This window comes from Brassica oleracea, chromosome C1, assembly GCF_000695525.1.
Source record: "Brassica oleracea var. oleracea cultivar TO1000 chromosome C1, BOL, whole genome shotgun sequence".
Lineage (NCBI taxonomy): Eukaryota > Viridiplantae > Streptophyta > Magnoliopsida > Brassicales > Brassicaceae > Brassica > Brassica oleracea.
Genome location: NC_027748.1, coordinates 37,029,176 through 37,052,147, shown reverse-complemented (window position 1 = coordinate 37,052,147; position 22,972 = coordinate 37,029,176). Strand labels below are relative to the sequence as shown.

General features: G+C 33.7%; 4 protein-coding genes across 10 annotated transcripts; 2 read left to right on the top strand and 2 right to left on the bottom strand.

The window, feature by feature from the left end:
* The first annotated feature begins 1,091 nt into the window (after positions 1-1,091).
* LOC106316369 (malonate--CoA ligase-like) lies at positions 1,092-5,514 on the top strand. Its single transcript, XM_013754249.1, has 16 exons — positions 1,092-1,433; positions 1,688-1,857; positions 1,952-2,134; positions 2,388-2,559; positions 2,690-2,775; positions 2,844-2,966; positions 3,050-3,157; positions 3,343-3,441; positions 3,535-3,627; positions 3,726-3,803; positions 3,866-4,052; positions 4,145-4,218; positions 4,297-4,476; positions 4,556-4,609; positions 4,693-5,284; positions 5,373-5,514. Exons 1-15 carry the CDS (start codon positions 1,319-1,321, stop codon positions 4,735-4,737), a joined length of 1,767 nt encoding a protein of 588 aa, XP_013609703.1. The 5' UTR covers positions 1,092-1,318; the 3' UTR covers positions 4,738-5,284; positions 5,373-5,514.
* Positions 5,024-12,409, top strand: LOC106316380. 7 transcript variants are annotated; one of them, XM_013754269.1, is made up of 5 exons: positions 5,024-5,284; positions 5,373-5,513; positions 5,829-5,991; positions 8,123-8,190; positions 8,406-9,023. In XM_013754269.1, exons 1-5 carry the CDS (start codon positions 5,048-5,050, stop codon positions 8,433-8,435), a joined length of 639 nt encoding a protein of 212 aa, XP_013609723.1. In that variant the 5' UTR covers positions 5,024-5,047; the 3' UTR covers positions 8,436-9,023. The 7 variants fall into 7 exon arrangements, with proteins under 7 accessions (XP_013609723.1, XP_013609730.1, XP_013609753.1 ...); XM_013754276.1 differs by lacking the exons at positions 8,123-8,190; positions 8,406-9,023 and adding an exon at positions 12,327-12,409; XM_013754299.1 differs by lacking the exons at positions 8,123-8,190; positions 8,406-9,023 and adding an exon at positions 12,316-12,341.
* On the bottom strand, positions 6,041-9,635 carry LOC106316363 (protein NRT1/ PTR FAMILY 1.1-like). The gene is made up of 4 exons (XM_013754239.1): positions 9,349-9,635; positions 9,033-9,250; positions 7,270-7,832; positions 6,041-7,145 (listed from the first exon to the last, which is right to left on the bottom strand). Exons 1-4 carry the CDS (start codon positions 9,446-9,448, stop codon positions 6,245-6,247), a joined length of 1,782 nt encoding a protein of 593 aa, XP_013609693.1. The 5' UTR covers positions 9,449-9,635; the 3' UTR covers positions 6,041-6,244.
* Positions 12,410-20,088: 7,679 nt separating the features above from the next.
* Positions 20,089-22,555, bottom strand: LOC106323521. Its single transcript, XM_013761631.1, has 4 exons — positions 22,156-22,555; positions 20,983-21,427; positions 20,798-20,913; positions 20,089-20,724 (listed from the first exon to the last, which is right to left on the bottom strand). Exons 1-4 carry the CDS (start codon positions 22,553-22,555, stop codon positions 20,303-20,305), a joined length of 1,383 nt encoding a protein of 460 aa, XP_013617085.1. The 3' UTR covers positions 20,089-20,302.
* Positions 22,556-22,972: the final 417 nt, after the last annotated feature.

The window sequence follows — 22,972 nt, the reverse complement described above, 5'->3', positions numbered from 1 at the left end:
GCACATTTTTAAGTTTATATCACAAAAATAACACTTAAAAACTAAAATGACCAAAATAGCACATTTTTAAGTTTATCTTTTGAAAATTTTAATTTTTTTATTTTTCAAAATTCGAAACCTTATCCCAAAACCTCATTTCTCAACTCTAAACCCTAAACCCTAAACTCTAAACCCTAAACCCTAAACCCTAAACTCCAAACCCTAAACTCCAAACCATAAACCCTAAACCATAAACCCTAAACCCTAAACTCTAAACCCTAAACCCTAAACCCTAAACTCCAAACCCTAAACTCCAAACCATAAACCCTAAACCATAAACCCTAAACCCTAAACTCTAAACCCTAAACCCTAAACCCTAAATCCTAAACCCCACCCTTTAACTCTAAACCCTAAGTTTGTGACTTTTGATAAAACATTAAGTGCTATTTTTGTGACTTTTGACCTTAAGTGCTAGTTTGGGAACATAAACTTGATTTAGTGCTATTTTTGTTTTTTTCTCTTTAAAAAATGATTCAAAACTCTAGCAAATTAAAATTGTCTCTGAATTAACGTATATACCTCTGATATTGCGTTCTTACAAGAAAGTGAAAGAAGTGTTTTCTTTTCTTTCTTTTTTTTTTGTTGTGAATGAAGAAGTGTTTGTAGTATATGTATACGCCGAGCGAGCACCAAACAGTCTCAGTACACACGCCATAACTTTAGTTAAGCACGAGATTGTTCTAACCAATGCATGCAACCCCAAACAGTCTTGACGCAGTTACAATTTGTTAGATATATATTAGTTAGCACAAGTTGTTCAGATCCACTCTTAGTTTTTATTATATAAGAAAATAATCTATGAAAGTAGCATCTTTTAACACTTGTGTCTTTTCGTATAAATTTTATGGTTGAACATGTGGTTTCACGTAAGGTTAGCGATAGGGATAATAATGGTATTAATTATTTTCCACAGTGTCTGAACAGTACAGTTTGGTATATCGCAAATTATGAAGAAGTTTTTGTGTAGGTAGGGAGTGCAAATATTGTTTATATATACATTACTTTTCATGTATTTTCAATATATTTTATTTTGAAATTTTTTCCTTATAATCTTAAAATTCAGATGAAGTGTTAGTACACTCAAACACAGTGTGATTCCTTCTCTGCAAGACAAGTGTTGAGAACTTAGAACAGTCGCTCACCAAACGTTCCAGAGCCGCGATTTGATGATCCAACAACGAAAAAAAGCTTTTCATTTTTAGCGATTGGAATCTAAGATAAACGTTTCAATAACTTTTTAACGAACCACAACTACACATTACTACAGAACCTAAAAACAATGGCAGCAACATTAAAGCGTTTCAACTACTTATCTTTCATTAACTCTCCTCTGCTCCACAACTCCAATCGTCATCGTCTTCCTCGATTCTTCCAGCCTCCTAAGCATCTCTTCTGTAAGTTTTGTTTCTACGAATCTTCCCGGTAACTATGATCTGGGCTGTTCTTTTGTTCGGTTTGGATGCGTGTTTCTGACGCATGTTACATGTTCGACGAAATGTCTTAAAGATTCTTGCTTTCCGTTATTTTTTACCTGAATCAATTATTGAAATTTTTTATCTGAATAATACAGTCTTATATTCATTTATTTGGATCTGTTGTCTGAACATCACTTTGTTGATTGATTAGTTATATGTAATCAATGATGCAGCTTCACAGTGTGGTTCACTTATGGAAGTGTTTAAAGCAGCTTTTTCAGAAGGGTCTAATGCCTCTGATAGGATAGCTATTAAAGCCAATGGAAAGAGTTACTCTTATGGCCAGCTTACATCCTCTGCCTTGACCATATCTAAGTTGTTCCACAAGGAAGACACTAAAAATGTATGTCTGGGTGATCTGTTTGAAGTTTTGTTGCTATTTATACTTTTGTTTCATTTTCTTTATTTTCTTTATCTTTTCTTTGCACTGTTGTTAGGGAGGTGAAACTAGGAAGTATGGTGGGTTTAATAGTCTACAAGGAGCTAGAGTTGGAATTGTGGCGAAACCTTCAGCTGAGTTTGTTGCAGGAGTCCTTGGGACTTGGTTTAGTGGTGGCGTAGCTGTTCCACTTGCACTCAGCTATCCAGAGGCTGAACTCTTATATGTCATGACTAACTCGGTATGTGAAAATCTGTTTTGCCTTGCTATTTTTCATATGGTTTACTTTGCTTGAGATTTTGACCCTTCCTGCTACTTTGTAGTCCTTGCTCAGTAGAAAAGGTACTTGAATGCTTAGGTTTTCCTGGTTGGCTCCTGTCTTCAAACCACATTCAAGCTTAGCAAAATGAGTGTGTTTTTGTGCTACTGTTAACTCTGTGATTATACTTGTTCACATTTTCTAGGGCTATAATCTTGTTGTCTTTGGTTTCTAGGACATATCTGTGTTATTGAGCACGGAGGACCACAGTGAAACTATGAAAACTATAGCAGCAAAGAGTGATGCTAGATTTCTTATGATTCCCCGTGTTGTTAGCTCAGCTTCGGAAACTGTTACCAACAATCATTTTCAAGATGCCAGTTTTGAAGGAGAAGATAAACTTCTAGGTAAGATTGTATATACTTGATATCATGAACTATATTTGAGGCTCATCTTTAGTATTTGCCACCATACATTCAAGCATGATTTGGTCTGTTCTTTTTCTACATCACATCACTTTTTTTTTTATGTTTGCAGATGAACCAGCATTGATCGTCTACACTAGTGGTACAACTGGTAAACCAAAAGGAGTTGTACATACTCACAAAAGCATCAACTCCCAGGTATATATATTCAACCCTCCATTTAAGCAAAATGATGATTTATCTTAGAAGCTTGTAAATGTGTGCAGGTTAGAATGCTAACTGAAGCTTGGGAGTACACAGCTGCTGATCACTTTCTCCACTGCCTCCCACTACATCATGTTCATGGTCTTTTCAATGCTTTGTTTGCCCCTCTTTATGCGCGGTCTTCGGTAATTTATATATCCATATATGCTTCGGTTAGCTCTTTCAAAATAACAAGCTGGTGATTGATGTTTTGCTTTCCTCCTTGAAGGTTGAGTTTTTGCCCAAGTTTAGTGTTAGTGGAATCTGGCGCAGATGGCGTGAATCATATCCGTTGGATGATGAGAAAACCAACGACTCCATAACTGTATTCACTGGAGTAAGTCTTACTTGTTTTTGCTTTTATTCCTTAAACATGCTTTAGCAAAAATGTTGTGTAACATCATATAAGATAGTCTTGTTGGCTGTTTTGATCAGTTTCTTATCAAGATTTAGCTTGAGAGAGATGTATAATAAATTAGCTTTTTCAATTGGTATAAAAAAAGTGAATGTTGTGATATACAGGTTCCAACCATGTATACTCGGTTGATACAAGGTTATGAAGCAATGGATCAAGAAACGAGAGAGTCTAGCGCTTTTGCTGTGCAGAAGCTTCGCCTAATGGTGAGCAACCAAACATCTGAGAAGCGCATCATAATCCTTAGACATATCCTTAGAACTGCTTACATGTTTGGTGATGAAATACATATTTTTCAGATGTCTGGCTCCTCTGCTCTTCCTAGGCCGGTCATGCATCAGTGGGAAAGTATCACTGGTCATCGTCTTTTGGAACGATATGGCATGACTGAGGTAATTAGCTTTTCCTGTCTCTCCTAAGTTCCTTTAAATCTATAATTCTTAGTAGTTCATCAATCTGATTAATTTGGATTTTGATTGATATTTTATAGTTTGTAATGGCAATATCAAACCCCTTACGAGGTGCAAGGAAGGAAGGTACCGTCGGGAAACCACTTCCCGGTGTTGAGGTCAGTAAGATCTTTTAACCAATGTCACACAGCTAAGGTACTAATGTTCAGATACGTTATAGGCTAAGATTGAACGAGATGAAAACGATACGGATGGAGTGGGTGAGATCTGTATAAAGAGCCCATCTTTGTTCAAGGAGTACTGGAATCTTCCACAAGTGACTAAAGAATCGTTCACGGAAGATGGATACTTCAAGACCGGGGATGCTGGGAGAGTTGATGAGGATGGACATTACGTGATTCTCGGACGTAAGCAGAAACATTCAAACATACAATTTATGAGTTGCTTTGTGTTTCTTTCTCTTTGAGACATGTTCTCTTATCTGGTGCTGTCGGATCAGGTACTAGCGCTGATATTATGAAGGTTGGAGGTTACAAGTTATCTGCTTTAGAAATCGAGTCAACCCTACTCGAGGTAAACATCAACATCCATTTGAGTTTTTTATGGTCATTGAAGGTATCAGAAGCTTTTTTTGGATGTGTGTTATGCCAGCACCCCACGGTTGCAGAATGTTGCGTGGTGGGGTTGCCAGACAAAGATTATGGGGAAGCGGTTACAGCGATAATTGTAGCAGAGAGTGGAGCAAAGAGGAAAAGAGAAGAAGAGTCAAAACCTGTGATGACCTTAGAAGAACTCTGCGGTTGGGCCAAAGACAAGCTTGCTCCTTACAAGGTAGTGTCTTTACAAAAACTGACCAAGCTAGATAAAATATTCACCATCTTACCGATACTTTTTTATTTTCTTTTTCTAGCTACCAACACGTTTGCTGATATGGGAGAGCTTGCCACGCAACGCCATGGGAAAGGTAACTAAAAAGCCTTTTTTCACTGAATGAGATGGTGTTGTTTGGTGTAAATAAGAATCATTCTCATACTTTTGAGTTTGCAGGTGAACAAGAAAGAGCTAAAGAAATCTCTGGATCATCAAGAGTAGATTCTCAGACTACCATGGATCTCTTTATCTGCTTCTTTGTTCTTTGATTATAATACACATTTGCATTAAATTAATAAATATATCTATATATATTATGTTGTTGACTTAAACAAGGTCAGGAATCAAGACCAAGCTATTTGGAAATAAATCTTAATTTATTTATTTATATGACTCTGTACTTTCTTCATAATCATGAAGAACAAGGTAGCGTTGACCAGTGTCTTCTGATTCCGACATGCGACCGTTAAGTTTAAAATAGGCGACGTTGGCCAATCAGGCAATCACAAACGCAATAACGCAAAGGGTATAAATGGTAATTAATAATAACTTATCTGCTCTTATATTCAACGGAGTTTTATCCTCAATTCGCATAGAATATCGAAACATGGAAGACTCAACGATCCTAAACACCACAACGTATCTAGAAGCGTTGGCGCAAGGAAACGGTCTAAGCGAGATAGAGGTTTTAATCCTACAAGGCTTAGAACTCATCCATGTCGGAAAAGGAATCATACGATGTAAACTACTCGTCACGGATCGCGTCGCGGTATAAAAAGAATATTTAATCCTTTTTGTTTCTACCATTGGTGAATTTTCGTATATGAATGAAGAGATGATGATCATGTGATTCTCAGGGAGATGATGGAACTTGGCGCGCCGGGGCTATTACGGCGGTGATGGATGCGATCGGTGCTGCTTCTGTCTACTCCACCGGCGACGGACTCCATTCTTCTGTTGATCTCAACGCTTCGTTTTATTCAGCGGCCAAGATTCATGTTCGTATCCTCTGTCCTTTTGTTTCTCACGTCTTGTTAATTAACATTGTTGCATGGTAAGAAAAAAAAACATTGTTGCCTGGTAAATAGTAGATTAGATAAGATAAAGATGAAAAAAAGTTACTAACTTGCAATATAAATATGTTTTATAATGAATTTTACTAACCAAAATAAAGTCAGTTTATGGTTATGACAACATTCTTGCTATGTGATTTATGCACATCCTCTAAAACTTACAAAAACAATCATTTAGAAACAAAATTTTAAGTGGTGTTAAAAAAAATTAAATTAATATAGATAAGGATAAATGTGCAGGAAAAAGTAGAGGTAGAAGCAAGAGTGAAGGGGACCAATGGAAGGCTAAAATCATCTGTGATTGAGATTAGAAGAGAAAGAGATGGAGAACTTATAGCCACAGGAAGGTTGTGGATGGCTCCACTTGTACTCAAAGCCAAACACACTGGTTCTTCTAATCTTAGTAAGCTTTGAATTATTATTTATTTTTTTCTCAAATTTAAACTTACTATTTAAACATAATTACCATTTTGAAAAATTTGATTCTCTTTAATCGAGTTAGCCAACTTAGGCATACACACCAGTAGTGGCTTCTCTAAGGAATAATACACACCTAGTAAGATAATCCTCACTTTCCTAAATCCAAATCCAAATATATATAATTATAATTACATGCATAAAAATATATTAGCTTATATAACACACACCATGAATCTTTAGTTTAATTTAACAGCTTCTTCATGTTCTTCTCCTCTCACACCATTAGCCTTATCATTCCTCAACTGGTCCATCGTGGGACCATACGACCAGCTACACACTATGTAATAAATGACATTAACGAAGCTCAAGATGGCTAAAACCCAATAGTAATAATCATAATGACCCTTGTTGATATTATCTTCAATCCAGCTCTCTCCACCCTTCTTTGAGCTATTCTTGACCACATTGAGGATCACACTAGCCAATATATTAGCCACTGCCATTCCTAGACCAAACAAGGCAGCCACAATGCTAGACATGCTTTTAGGAAACTCGGTATAGAAAAACTCCGTCTGTCCTATCCCGGTTAAGGCCTCTGCCAAACCGTGAAGCACATACTGCGGTACGAGCCACATTGCTGAGATGTTCACTGTCGCGGTTGCGTTGTTTGCAAGTCCTTGGCTTATTGCGGTTCTTCTTCGGTAATGCTCAACAGTTGCGGAAACCGCCATTGCTAGGAAGGATATGAATAGACCTAACCCCATTCTGATCTTGACATTGATTCTAACCGGTTTGCCTCGGATCTTGGAAGCTAATGGGAGGATTGCACGGTCGTAGAGAACCACCCATGCTATTAGGGCTATGATTGTGAACATGCCAAAAGATCCAGGTGGGATTTTGAAGGTTGAATGGTCGCTCAAACGTCTATCCATTGAGTTAGCTTGAAGCAACTGAAACGAGTTCTGGCTCACGTTTATAGACATCATTATCCCCGTGGACCATACCGGTATCACCTTGACCAAAGCCTTGAGTTCCTCAACTTGGTCCGTTGTACAGAGCCTCCATGGGTTTAAGGCCAAACCATCAGCACCAATGTCTTCCTCTTGGTTGCTTGTTACACAAGCTTTATTCAGAAACCTAATTAATTGCAACATTTTGTCAAAACTCTTTAAACCCATCAAAAACGATATATAAGGTTTTTTTTACATAAAAAATCATTCTATTATTCAGATATATATAATACAAATTAATTTTATATTACCTCAATTTGTCACTTGGAGCTTTAAGTTCAGAATCGTTCAGGTGGTAATAACAGCCATATGAGTCATTCTGACCCGGTAACATTAACTTCCTGTTCACGTAAGCTGCAACAGCTACTTGAGCCAAACCAGTGAACAAACTCTTGGTCACATTGCGTTTAACATAGAGAGGAGACGCCAAAACAAACAAGATACCCGCGAGTAGCATGAGAATCGCTGGGACTCCAAACCCTATTCGCCATCCCAAGTGATCTTGAATGTAAACAATGACAGTGAAAGCGATCAAGACAGCAACCGATGAAGAAGCGTAGTACCAACCAAAGAAACTCTCAAGAACCCTCTCGTTCTTGGGATTCTCTTTGTTGTCTAATTGATCAGCACCAAATGCTAGAGAACACGGCCTGATTCCACCAGATCCAATCGATATAAGTGCAAACGCGAAATACAAAAGAGCCAACTGAGAAGATGTCGCTGCCTTAGAACTGCACTTGGTTACGGTAGATGCTACACACGGTGATGGCTTCACTTGTGGTAACATCGCCGTTAGCCATAGAACCATCATCCCCTGTAACGTTCAATTCAAACAATTCATTAACAAAGACTTTATATTATCAAGTACTCAAAAACATTATTTAATGTATATGTGATTTACATTATTAGCATGACAGCTTAGTAAAATATGTTCTGTTCATTTCTTTCGTAAAATCTGTAGATGTCTTTACAGAAAAATACTTCCAAGAGCAAGAATCCAAATTTAAGGAACATATTGCTCTCTAATGAAAATGATTGAACGAGGTGAATGATTGCTATAGATTTTTAAAATCAATTGATGTCACGATTTACATTTTTCTCAAGTGGATGACTCACTATCAGAATTCACACACAACTTGCCAGAAAAGTCAGAAGGCCACCACAACCACAAGGTTAGCAACCAGAATTTTATAAAAATAAATAAATTGATGATAATGATACTTATATTCTTTATGGATATTTAAGACTTGTTGTGATATAATCACATGGACATTTCAGAATACCTGGCTTTTTGTCTTAATTTTACCGACTTTGATATATATACGATTTAATTTTGTGGAAACAAGCACTAAAAAAATAAATCGCTTTAGTTTCATTTATTGGACAGCAATTTCAGGGTGGCACATGCAACATGTGAGAAATTTTGACTCTTTACGGAAAGAGGCTTCTTCTACAAAGCATAATCATAGATCTTAAAATAGAAAGTTTACTGTATACATATATATAACCTTAGTGTTGTATACTTCAACAAATAAACAGCTATTAGTGATTCAGGAAATGATACCAAATATAAAATATTCCCTCAAATTTACCAGCTAGTAAAAACAAATTACCCTTCCGAGGGTTTTAATAAATAAAGAATTACTTTTAGAAAAACCTCGTACCATTTAATTCCAAGAACCATAATTATATGATTGTTAGATTTTATTGAATTGTCGACGCAAAGTAAAGTCCAATTATTGGTTTACATCTTTCACCCAAATCAATCTAAACTGAAAATCCCGGTTTGTGATTTCCAAATTTACTATAAAAACAATAACCTGAAATCCCCTCAGTACTCTTGACAAGAAACCGTATAAACAAACCATTTACAAACCCGAAGGACAAGATGTAAATTAATGTAAATCAAACCGGAAAACAGACCGGATTAAACCGGGAAATGAGAAGAACCATAAACCGGTTCTTGAACTGAAATTTTTTTTTTTTTTTTTGAGAGGCGGTGAAGTTTAATTACCAGGAAACTGGAGAGAGAGGCAATGGAGATGGTGAGAAAGCGACCCAAATAAGAATCTGAGAGAAAAGCTCCAACGAGAGGCATGAAGTTAGTAGCAGCGACCCACATGAACAACACGTTTTGTCCTTTCACAAGTCCTAATCCGTAATCACTTATCAGATAAAGAATCATGTTCTGTAACAATCCATAGCTCGCCACTTTCTCGAACCCCTCGTTTGCTTCATCCACCAAGAACAACAAGAAGAAGACATTTAGAGAACAAGAAGCGATCCAATGAGAAGAAGATAGAGAGAGATGCAATGTTTTTTATAATTACCAATGATGAAGGGCATAGTGAGAAGTCCACCCTTTGGTCTTGTGATTCTGGGTTGAAGCATCATCTCTTTTGACTCTGTTTGATCTGGAGGGTTCTCCATTGTTACTACCTTTCAGCCGAGAGAGAGAGAAGAAGATCTTTGTCTTTGTGTGAGAGCTTTTGAGTTAATGCAATCTTATTTTTCAGTTTAGACAGCTAGGAATCTCTGTTTCTGCGACGAGTGCGCGCAATAATAAATGGGAGATACAAAATATATGGCAAATTAGATTGAATTATTATAATTATGGGACCTACATAAAAAGATATTATATCAATTCATCGAAATACTCTTTTAAAAATAGAGAAAAACACAAAAATAGCACTAAATCAAGTTTATGTTCCCAAACTAGCACTCAAGGTCAAAAGTCACAAAAATAGCACTTAATGTTTTATCAAAAGTCACAAACTTAGGATTTAGAGTTAAAGGGTGGGGTTTATGGTTTAGGGTTTAGAGTTTAGGGTTTAGGGTTTAGAGTTGAGAAATGAGGTTTGGGGATAAGATTTCTAATTTTGAAAAATAAAAAAATTAAAATTTTCAAAGGATAAACTTAGAAAAGTGCTATTTTGGTCATTTTAGTTTTTGAGTGCTATTTTTGTGATATAAACTTAGAAAGGTGTTATTTTGGAGATTTGCCCTTAAAAATATGTATATGGGGTTTCATTCTTCGTATATCTAGAAATTCAAGCTGAAACAAAAAGAAAAAATTACAATACGAGATACTCTATTTACACTTGGACATACTTCCAACTTATGGAGTACTTTTTTTATTGTGATTTTTCTGAAATGCCCTTTTATCTAAACAAACCAAATATTTCTTTTTAATCAATTAAGTATTTTTTTTATTTATATCCAATTTTCTACTTTACTCTTTGCTCTTCTGTCGAAAAACAATTGTAAGTAACTACATACTAATTCTTCATCAACTGACGGCAAAGTGTAGAATCTGAAAATATTTTTACAAACCATAATCCACTTTTGTTTCTCTTCCTCTATTGACAACAAAGTCTATTACTGGCCGTTTGGAAACTTCATGGACAAGAGAGACAGTAAGATCAAGGAGAAGCTCGTGAGCGTGAAGCATTCCACAGAGGTGAAAGCATTCGACGAACAAACCGCCGTTGTGAAGCAGAGAGGAAGAAGGTGGAGGTTAAGCTACAAGTGGCGAGCATTGAGAAGCTGATGGAAGAAACCATTAAAGCTCTTCGTTCTCAAATCGATGCTCTTAATCAAAACATTGTCAACGCTTACGTCTTTGAAAAAAACAGAATTCTTTATTGCTCGGTCTTTCTCGTACTCATTTACAAGTAATTAAGATGGAAAATTTCTATGTCTCTCTCTTTTGGATTGTTAGTTTCTAGTTTCAAAGAAAATAGCTTTATTTGTAATTTAGTAAATAACAATTTACTGACCACAACCACTATTGTCTATTAAATTGTCGACCACATCCACAAGACTATCCAATTCATGCCCACATCCACAGGTTTTCGAAGAGACGATTGAACATTTATTCCCAAACACAGCTAAACCACAACTATCATGATCACAAATTTTGGGCATACCAACACCATTGTCCACGCTCTTGTCAACTAATTTCACTAACCACGACAATTATGCGTCCATAACCATGCCTTTCACTACATCAAAATTCATGACCACAACTGCTTCCTGCCGCACACAATTCAACTACAACTACCTTAACCACTGCTTAAACACCAACCATCAGATCAATCTTAAAATAAAAAAATTTATCGGCTGTGCTAAAAGCTCAGAGCTCCGTAAATCTGACACATTAATTATAAACCTACGTTACTGCTTTTACTAGCGATGTACTTCTTTTAACAATAGCCGTCGGATCCCTTTCAAAAATAACTAAATCTCACGGCTCGCCATAAGGCCCACTGTCTCATGCACCTACCCATTAATTGCAACCAGACAATCTAACTAGATACTCAAACCTAGTTCCTTCGACCCTTATTTCTTAACCACGAAATTCATCCTGTCCAACGAACGGGAGTTTTTGGAAGAGAAAATGATAAAGTAAGTCACAAAATACTCCTCAAATCCAGAGTACGTGAAGATGCGAACAAAACAGGAAAAATAACCTTCTATGTAAACAACTCAAACAAAAGTGCCAGGAAAACACGCGTTTTTTTGCTACAAAAAACACACGTATTTTACAAAATCATTGAAAATTATAATAATGTGGGTACATGTTTATATATATATTCATCATAAGAAACAGTATAAGTTACATCTAACTTCCAATGTTCCTTAGTCCATGTTATCACGTCAAAAAAAATAAAAGAGACGTCAAAACACACTAACCAGAGAGTTTGCAAAGAGAAGAAAAAAAGAACGAACAGATAACGAACAGATAGAGTATTTAAATATATACCTACGATAACTAAGTCTATCATTACATTTTTTTTTTGCTTAGTCTAAAAGGTATTTGAGCCGAAACCCAACTAATCCCTTAACGGAGATAGGACCAGCGATTAGTTCGATTCCAAATATTTTTAATGTAAAACGTGGCTTTAACTTCGTCTGGTCAAGCAAGTAACAATTATTTTCTTGCAGAACTTGAATCTAAAACTAACAGATTTTTGTGTTAAAAAAAACTAACAGATTTACATTTGTCCTCAAATTTTTTATTACCACCACTGTTACATTTCGCATAATTTATTTCAAAGAACTTTCATAACTCTTGCTTATCTTATGGAAAATCAGTTTCATCTCCACGTTTACTACAAAACATTTATTATCTGTTCTATTAAGGTGATATATTCAGAATATAGTTACTCTAAATCATTTCTTGAGCCTTGGGCATTAGTAAGAAACTATGTGTTCTAGCATTATAATAGTTGTTGATCTTAATGTCTTCATTAATCCTCTTATTGTAAGAAGATAATGTTATATTTTGGATTAAGAACGCTTGTAGGGTATGTTGCTTTTGAGAAATGGCCCATCACAATCAATTTAGTTGTTGTTCATACTTCAAGAAGATAAATTCCTCATTACAGCATGGAAGAAACTGATGTGCCTTGTTACTGGAAGAAAGATTAGATCGTTCTAGATGATATTAAACTTGTTCAGAGACTAGATAATCAATCTGTTCTTCAAAGCTTGCCTTTTTTTTTCTTTTTTGATCACCTTCAAAGCTTGCCTTCAAATCCTAATTTATTGGTGTTACTCGAATAATGTAAGAGTCTCAAACGAAGAAAATAAGGTGTCAATAATACAACGACCTCCAGGCCTCCAACAAATAAAATCACATGAGTTTATAATCGATCCAACTTAAAAGATTCCAAATATAGTTTTGTTTTTGGTCAGGTTTAAAAGTGAAATCGTTATCCCATTAGTAAAACGAAACATCCAATTAGTAAAACGAAAGTATCAAAATCATCATAAAGTTATTACTAATAATTGAGAGAAGGAAGACATCCCATGAGGTTAACAGCTTTTATTTTGGCTCTCTCTTCCTCTTTTCTTGACAAATTGAAACTTTATAATTTGTTCTTGTTCTTTCAAAGTATAATGGAATTTTCATGAAAGTAAGTGCATCATATTTAAAGCTTTTGCTTCGCTTTTTCCATATCACTCGTCAACATCTCAAAATAGTCGGCCCAATAAAATCATAAGCTAGAAGCATAGTTTACTTATTCTTTTAATAATTAATCATCTTTTTATTAAACTTTGATAATCCGAAACTTGATTTCTAAGACTAGGCCAATACAACCAACTATAACCAGGTAAAATCACTATATCTTGAGTCGAAGTCTGAACCCATTTATGCAATGCGTAACAAAGTTGCTCCGAGCTAGGCAGAAACATATTCGGAGAAAAACGAGTTTACATTTTTATCCCAAGACAACTATTACTAGACCACCGTTCATATATATCCTTACCATGCATGCAACTCCTTGCGAAATAGGCCAAACGTTAGTCAGCATCAAACGTGCGACCATATAGAGGGACGACAAACGTGATACTGTTGGCACATACTAGCATCAATCAGTGTCACACCCCATCCGTCAAAAGCAAACCGTATCTAGTAGATCACTCCGAAATGAATACCTATTGGTCAATTGTTAGACAGATCCCGAAAATTAATCAACCAAACACTAGCATTTAGAAAGAGAATAATTTGGAATTAATATTTAGGCATCGAACTTCATATTATTGGCCTGGTCTTCATTTAGATTATACAATGCTAAAATGATTTAAAATCAGAAAGTGAACATATATAAAGCCATAATGATGAGAGTGACATGGTCATAGTCATGCACGTGGGCGTTGGATACTCTCCAAACTCCTTTTGGCAAACTTATTGATCTACTATATATCATTATGTCATTTCATTTTTACTTGGTGATCATCATAACTAGTTGTTTTCTGATAGTTAAAGTTACTATTCAATCTTCAACGTTTGTAAAAGTCTTGTCAAACAATACGGTTGAAGTGAACGGTCCCTCTGCAGTGTTCACAGAATTTGGCGAATATTAAGTTATAACGACTGAAAAAAATATTACACAACCTCTATTTAATGTATTGTATCTCTTTTTCCTATGTATTAAAATGGTGCGAAAGATTTAACGTGGACTCTGGATGAAGATGATTCTGGGACACTTCCAAAAGAAGAAGACTGTAGAAGAATAGCCTGAAACAATATTATTTAAACATTGCTTGACTTACACGCTAACTCCTCAATTTTCCTCCATTTCTTACTTCAAGAAGGAAAGGTCTATTGATGTATGTGTCAGGTTTCAGACTTGTTTTTTCTCCTCAAAGTTAAAATAATATACTTAAGTATTATTTTGTCTGGCTCATTTTCCTCACCTACTCTATTTTTTATTTCAGTGTTCTCTCTATTCCACTCTGTTCAAAAGGCCACCTCCATTTACACACACGCTATCTTGTCTTGTTCTGCTTGTGTTTACCGAAATTTAGATGTTTTTTTTATCAGTTTGCTATTTGACTTCTAATATAATAAACCCCAAATGATCACTTTTACCAAAGCTATTAACAACTATTATGTCATTACACATAAAAATGCAAGGCATAGACGAACATATATATACAAAATCGCTAGTTTGTAATGATATTTTCTGATTATAACTTCGTAGTTTGAGGTATAAGCCTCACTTTAATTTATGTATAATTTAAGTAACCCTTGTGCACAATAGATTACCTTGATTCCCGCTTTAACCACAAAAGTGTAAAGAATAATAAATCAACGTAGCTAAGCAGACACAAAGAGGAAAACTCATGTGCCTCTCAATCCTTCTCTCCCTATATATCTCTCTATAGTAGTTTTTATCTATAAAATTTATAAACCGCATGCCTTTGATTTTCCAAGTCTCAGCTGTCACCTTTCATTTTCCAAGTCTCAGCTGTCACCTTTCATTTCATCAGTCAAATCAATCAACTAACATTTAGCATTTATATCAATACTAGGATAATATCCGTGGATGAATTTATATGAAAATTATTTAAAAAATATCGTATGAAAAAATAAAATTTATATTATTGATCGAATAAATATTTTTGGCCTTTAAACAAATTTTTAAATTTTTTTTTGTTAATTACATAATTTGTTTACAGATGAGCTGATCTTATTTTTAAAAATATTTTAGATTAAAAAATTACTTATCACATAAGAACCTAACGTTTAGGCCGAATAAACTCAGACCTACTATTTGGTTACAATGAAACTATGGCAGCTCAATTTTATATCATGATTTAGCAATTTAAAAGTTAATTATGGTTACGAGAAGTTTACATTCACGTGCTAGTTCTATTTCTCTTCAATAATTTTTTCGTTTTTGTGTCGTTTTTTTTTCTTTCATTTTGGTCATTTTATGATATAAATATTGATTCTTGAGTTTATTCTCATTTCGTTATTTTGTTTTGGTCTGAGATTTAGAACATGTTTAAGATTTAAAATTATTAAAGAGATACATACTTAGGTTAAGATCCGCACCTTAAACAGAATAAATATTTTATATTTATTACTTATTTTATGTTTTTTTGCATATTAAGAAATAATAAAATAATAATTATATATTAAATAACTAAGAAAATCAGTTACTATTATATAATAAATTGGCGTGCACATATAAATCAAACGACCGCTCTTTTTTATTCACAATTATTTTATGGTAAATAAATCAAATAAATCAATCTTATCTATCGTATATGATATATAATTAAATTTAAATGATATTAACATAGATATATATATAGTATACTTTTAATATATATTTATTAAATGAGGTATGTATTCATATGATTTTATGATTATTTGCATATTTGTGTAACAAAATTTTACACTAACGATTTTTTTTTTAATGTGGAATGTTTAGTGTTTTCAATAATTTATAATCTTTTTAAAAAAACAATGAGGATTTCAAAATTAAAATATTAACTTTCTAATATATGTTCAACGCATATATGAAAGTAGAATTAAGTATATATTTTCATATGATGTATAGTTTAATTTAAACGATATAAAATATATATATGTATATATATATTAACATAAACACCTATTAAAATAAAATAATTTATGTATATGATTTCATAATAATTGTATCTTATTATAGAAAAAAATTTAAACTCTGATCACAAAAGTTTATGTGAGACTTTTAACATATTTAGTAATTTGTACTAGTTTTGAAAAATTCAAAATACAACATATACAAAAAAAACTAAATTTTTTATTATATGATTTAAGTAATGGTGTATTTTATTTCAGTAATAAATAATTAAAAAAATGATAGAAAGTATACAGATTGTTAGCAAATCTTTATTGTTTAAAGTTATTAATTGTCATATATCTTAATCACATCAAATAATTATGTGGGTTTTATTTAAGGAAAAATATATAATAATTTCAATTTGATAAATGAATGGTTCATAATGGACATACTATATAATATAACATTCTCTAGCAATTTAATTTTGAACTAACAAAATTCTCAATTGATTCTCAAGCCGCCTCATAATCAAAATTAACATTCTAATTACGTGACAACTCAGCAGAGCACTTTTTTAATTAATACAAACTACATGTTATAACTTTTGAAAAATTTCTCTATTAATATATAGGGGATCCTATTCTCGGAATTTAAAAAAACTTAAAATCAAACGTTGAATCATCATTTAGAATAAATAAGATATAATACATGAGTAAAATATTCGTCTCCTTTATATCAATACACTAGGATAAGACATGCGCCTTGGGCATGATGAATTTATTTGTATATATTATAAATATTTTTTTAAATATATTTGATCATTTTATTTATACATATACAATGTTTTTTGTTGTTATTATATAATTATTTTCCGATGGACCGAATCAATTTTTATTAAAAATTGTGGAACTAAACGACAATTAATATATCATGGGGTGATCAGATTGAACATTAAACAAATTATGACACAAAAACTTTATTTTTTCCACTACATATTCTTGAAAAAATGAACAGTATTGTTTTCACAGTTAAATTATTTTGACATTTATCTTCCATATTGTTTTGATAGGTTTCAGATCAACCATCAAATTGATATATGTCATTTTAATGCTTTTAGTCGTATGCTTAAGGAAAACATACATTTTTGTGATTTAAAGTCGTTTTAAAAATTCAAAATATAACATATAAAAAAAATAACATATAAGGTTTTTTATTTGTAACTTAAAATCGTTTTAATTTTTTTAAAATATAACATATGAGGTTTCCTTATTTTTGTAATTTAAAGTCATTTAAAAAATTCAAAATATAACATATAAGAAAAAAAAATCTACTTTTTTAATTATATGGTTAATGTGATTGTTTATTTTTTTAATAATATAAAAGTAAACAAAAATGAAAAAAAAATGCATATCAAATCTTTATTATTCATAGTCATTAATTGCCTTACATATGTTAATCATATTAGGTAATTCTGTATCTTTTATTTAAGGAAATAATACACGCTTCTTATATTTTGGGTTAATATAATCTTCCATAGTAATTAGATTTTAACTAACATTTTTTTCAATTGATTCTTAAGCTGACACGTAAGATAAATTGTCATCCTAATTAAGTGACATCTAAGCATAATCTTTTTTTTTAATTAGTACAAAGTTAAAGTTACAACTTTTTAAATGATACTCAATTAACATATTGGAGATATATGTCAATTTAGCGAGAAAAACAGAATAAAATGGTAGATTTCAATTTTATCAAAACATAAAATCAAAAGAGGTGCTTTATCTTGTAAAGTTCCCCCATTGATTTAAGGGCTACATAAAAGAATGTCCCTCGTAATCATGAAATGAGCTGTGTTACATCATCACTCTCGTAATCCTCTCTAGATTTTCCCTTCTTTTCCATTAATCACATACGTCACTTCAAGTATTTTTCTGCTCCATTAACATACACTTTTCCTAGCTTTTTAATTCCTTTTTTCTGCATACAACAATAAAGCATGCAATATTATTTCAGCTACATGCACTCCTCCGTAAGTAAATACGTAATAACAAGAAAGAAAGTGCTGTCTAGTGAAAATCAATGTTGAGTCCCTCTCAATTCTCAACTAAAAACTAAGTAACATGAAAAAGTTTTATTCTTTTTATGTTTTATGTTTAGCTTTATGTGTCTACATATCGAGGGTTCTGAATGATTTACAAGAAGTTTGTGAACAAAAGAACAATTGAGTACTGAGATGAGTAAAGATCAGATTGTAGTATTACTAGATTAGTGAAAATGGATTACTGAATACTAAGATGAGTGAAGGCCACTGTGGAATATTACTAATTAGTGAAAATCTTATACTATGCGTGTGTGATTGATTTGTTTTCTTATAATGAAAAATGTCCCAAAATTAGAGGGAACAAAGTGGAGACGGGAAAGCAATAAAGGGAAGAGAGGACAATGAGGTGACGATAAGCATTACCCTCCATTTCCCTCTTTCTCCACGTTATCTTTCTTATCTTCTTTAGTTTCAACTTTCAATAATGTTTTTTTTTCTTCTTATTATTTTGCAACAATCATTGTTTTATAACCAAAACACCAACACACAACTATTATTGTTTCAAACTCAATGCATCACATCCTATATAGCAAATGATATTTTTTTTTTGGGTACAACAAATGAGATGTTTTTGAAAGAAAAGGTTGGACATTTGAATCTAATGACGACTTTCCGCATTCCATTTTAGATTTTATTAAGATAGAATAATCAAATGCAACATTTAAGTTTTGTTTCACAAAAACATAAAGTACCACACTTAAGTGCAATATTCGACTCTATTTCATTCAGATCTTCAGTTACATATATACAAACAGCACAAAACACAAGAAAGAAACTGGCGGAAGAAGAAAAAAGACGGGTCGACAATTGTCATCCGAATTCTCAAGCAAACTCTTCGGGCCACTGTAATGTAATAGTCTTACTCTTCATGTCCATAATATTCGCTGATCCAAAAGATGTTACGACAATATATATAAGTACTTTCTCAAATAAATACAAAGAACGATACAAATAGCATGATTGTAATGCAAAAAATCTTTGTTTGTTTGTCATTTGCTAGAAATATAGTTGCATCATCTTTTTAAAATTTATTTGATTTAAAGATGATTTTGTTAAACCACAAAGATAGATTACAATAGTGGAAAGATAGTTTATACCAGTATGGATCTCTGGTGTTACACACCAGCTATATGACATCTACAATAACATCCACACATTGATAATCCAGCTCCCATAATCAACCAAGTGCATCTCTCAGACATGGTTCTTGCAAAGAAAAGGAAAAGCTTTTCCAGCACAGAAGAGTTGATTAAAGAAAACACATTCCATGTCTCTATTTTGGTTTGCTCAACATTTTAACGGTTTGAGATTGTTGTTCCAGATTGGTAATGAAAGGATTGCACAAACGTTGTCTAGTTTAAACTAAACCAGCTGAAGAATCATGATCGACCACAGTAGAAAAAAACACTTATGTATTAACAAACTTTGCTTCAAGTTGGTTAACTTGTACTAGGTTTGAACATGCGCCTTGCGCGGTTGAAAATTAATTAATACTAATTATGCATAAAATGAAAATTAGTTTATCAGAAAAATGAAAATTAGTTAATACATGATCTTGAAAGCCACTGTAGTTGTGATGATTACATATGTATGAAATTAATAAGGAATTTATTCTGATACATAAAATCAAGTTGACTGAGATGATACATAAATTAGGTGTTGGTTGGCTCAATATAATGTATGTAGTATCCATGATAAAAAAAAAAAATATATATATATATATATTGTACAACTTATCCATTTTTGGAACACTTCAACTTACTATATGTTTCAATAATGTATGCTGATAGTGGTGTTATTAAGAAAATAGTTATCCAGATATTACTCAGTGTTCGTTGGAGACTTATCTGGTTTTATATAAAAAAACAGGCACCTAAATATGTTTAAAACATATATGAGAACACCATTTTACATACGCAAATAATTAATATTAAGACATACAAAAAGCAAGAAAATAGATTATGTGAGATGATGTTTTCGTCGGTTCGTGTATGAAAATGTTTAGGTAAATATGACGTTTTAAACCAAAGTTTCATTGGTGTGTGTATGTGCAGCAAGATAGTTCTTTTTAGTTCTAATAATAAGGGATTATTAATTTTCCATAGAGAATAAAAGGTTGGTCCAATGTGCTTAAACTAATTGTTAGACTGCTACATAAGCAATGTAGAGACTTAAAGTATTGACAATTCAACAAAATTAAAATGTAATTAATACAAAATAAAAAATTATATATTTTTAAATGATCTTCGAATAATATATAAAAGATTTAGAAAAAAAAAGCTAAGAAATAAAAAAAAGGAGTCACTCTTCTTTTGCAGGAATCATAGTGCATAGTCTCTATGATCCGGACTTAGATATCTGAAGGTAAACCATTTGAGTATAGCCATTGAACACAGACTTATCAAGCCGACCCAAACCGACACGTTGGAACAAACGATGCCTCCCATCCGCTACGATCGGTGGAGTCGAACGAGAAGGGTCGTAACGCGACTGATGTGTCAACGAAGGTCCTGCAACTGGAGGTAGCTCCCAGTAGACATCAAGAATCGATTCAACATATCGGCTGTTCTGGAAATGCTGATTGTATGAGATTTGTGTGTTAGTGTGGTTAAAGTCATCTCTCATTTCTCCTCTCACTCCCCACCATGCTTCACCTGGTCCGCACAGTTCCTCTGTATCAACTGCTTTTTCCCAGAACTTTTTCCTCTTAGATCTAATCCTGGCTTCATCGCTGTCTTTGAAACAGCTGTGGCCACCTCCTGGTGGAAAACAAAACACATCATTTGAGAAAACAAATCCAAACTCATGTGTTGAGATATTTACAAAACATACCTTTTATATACGACTGATCACATATATGTCTCAGAGAATAGTGATCCCCTGTTCCCGTATCGTAGTTATCCTCGAATATGAGATGTTGGAAACCCGCCTTCAGTGCCTGCTTTAGCCTGCTCTTGGTAACATATCAGAAATGAACTCTTCGCTAATGAAATAAGGGCAAGAGATGAAGAAGATACCTTTTGAGTTCATTCTGATGATCATCGAAGAAGACAACAACGCGGCTGAGATCAGTTACTCCATGTTTTCTCAGCACATTCTTCCAATCAACACTTCCAAAATCAACAAAATCTTTGCCTGCAAAGTACGTGCAGTTTCCATCCACGTAAGCAGGTCCCTTCTTCAGGTACTTCTCGGGGTGTCTAGGGGTTAGTGAGATAATCGGTGTATCTGGCATTGCCTGGCGCATAACCCAAGTGGAATGTCCTTTAAAAGCACCACTCTCGATCATCAGCTCTGGCTTTAGCCAACGTGCCATGAACCATAGCCCGAAGCTGTGATCAAATCCCATCCCATGCATGTTGTTCTTTATGGGACGTGTTTCGTATATGAGCACAAACTCTTCTAGAGCCTTGAGTAAATCCTTGGAGGTCCACTCAACTTCTTTTCCATGTTTCGATCTGCCTTTTGCCAAGGGAAAAGAATTAAATACGTACATATCATAACAAATCAATCTCTTTTGATAATAACAATATTTTCAATAACACCACCCTCAAAGTCCTCTTCAAATAAATCAGCAAGGAGATTAAGAAGAAGAACAGCACTATCTAAGAACATAAAACTCGTAACTAATTTGTACTAGAGCATTTAATGGTTCTTCTCTACTATTTTATGCTATCAGATGGGGCGAACTAAACTTTTAAGAATTCTAAAAAATTAGAAAGAAACATAACTGAGACAAATACTCGTCGTACCCGTTTAAAGGTTTCTTGTTAATTTATATCCTCAAAAACCTGACTACGTCTGTTCATAACATTCGTAACTTTTTAATGGTTCACACTCAATCCCTGACTCCCTAATTGATTCAGGCATAGCCACCACTATCCAGAGATTAATCAATGGCAACTCCACCACCAAAAAGATTCATCTTGTTTATGAAAAGCTAAAACTCAAGAGAATCATTTTAACTAACTACCCAACTACATCCATCATAACGAAGATAACTTTAACTGATGCATCGAGATCATTTAACTCACTAAAAGGAATAACATTTCCAACAGCCACCACTATCCGGAGATTAACCATTGGCAACTACAACAACACTAAACCAAATCATCTTGTTTGTGAAAAGCTAATATCAAAAGTAAATCCACAATGAATCATCACTACAGAGAGGGATCACGAGCGCTTACACCAAGGAACACCTAGGGCTCCAAAGTCCGATTCGAGCCCGTCGAGACCGAAGAACCCGATCCGAGCGACCGGATCGAAGCGTGAGATGCAGACGAAGCTGGTGGAACGGAAGGCGAAGGAGATGAGGAAGAGAAGCGCGAGGAAGAGGAGAGCGATGACGAGGCAAGGCCACCACTGGTGCCCGATCCGATAGATGAAATTGGAGGCGAGGAGGTAGATGTGCGGACGCTTGGTCTTGGATTCGTCGGCGCCGGATTCGCCGGAATAAGAGAGATCGGCGTCGGAGTGAGGACGGCGGAAGGAGAGAGCGCGATCGAGCATCGTCGTCGGAGTTTTGGGTGAGTGAGAGTGCCACGGTGATTGCCCGTTGCTGCTGCTCATCCCTACTACTCTTTCCATTTAATTAAATTCAATTAATCTCTTTCTTTCTTTTTCTTTTTCTTTTAATACTACTAGTTAATTATATAAAAGCTCGTATTTCACTAAATTAAATATATAAAAGAAATGAAATAATCCTTCTATCATTAGTCAATTTATGATTTGTTCATTTAATTATATCTTTTTTAGATTTGATTATATAATTAAATAAATTAAAATATTAATATTAATGGGTTTGAGATATTAATAGGTTGAGATATTTTGAAATCTTAATTAAAAGATACTCTTGAGTTTTCAAGAAAATTAAGTAGTAATAGCCAGGGTACCTGGACATATATTAAAATATTAACAATACTTCGGTTCACCGCTGTTGTGAATGATTAAATTCACCACACTCTTCGTAACCAATCAAAGTGCCATGTAGGAGTAGTTAAAAAA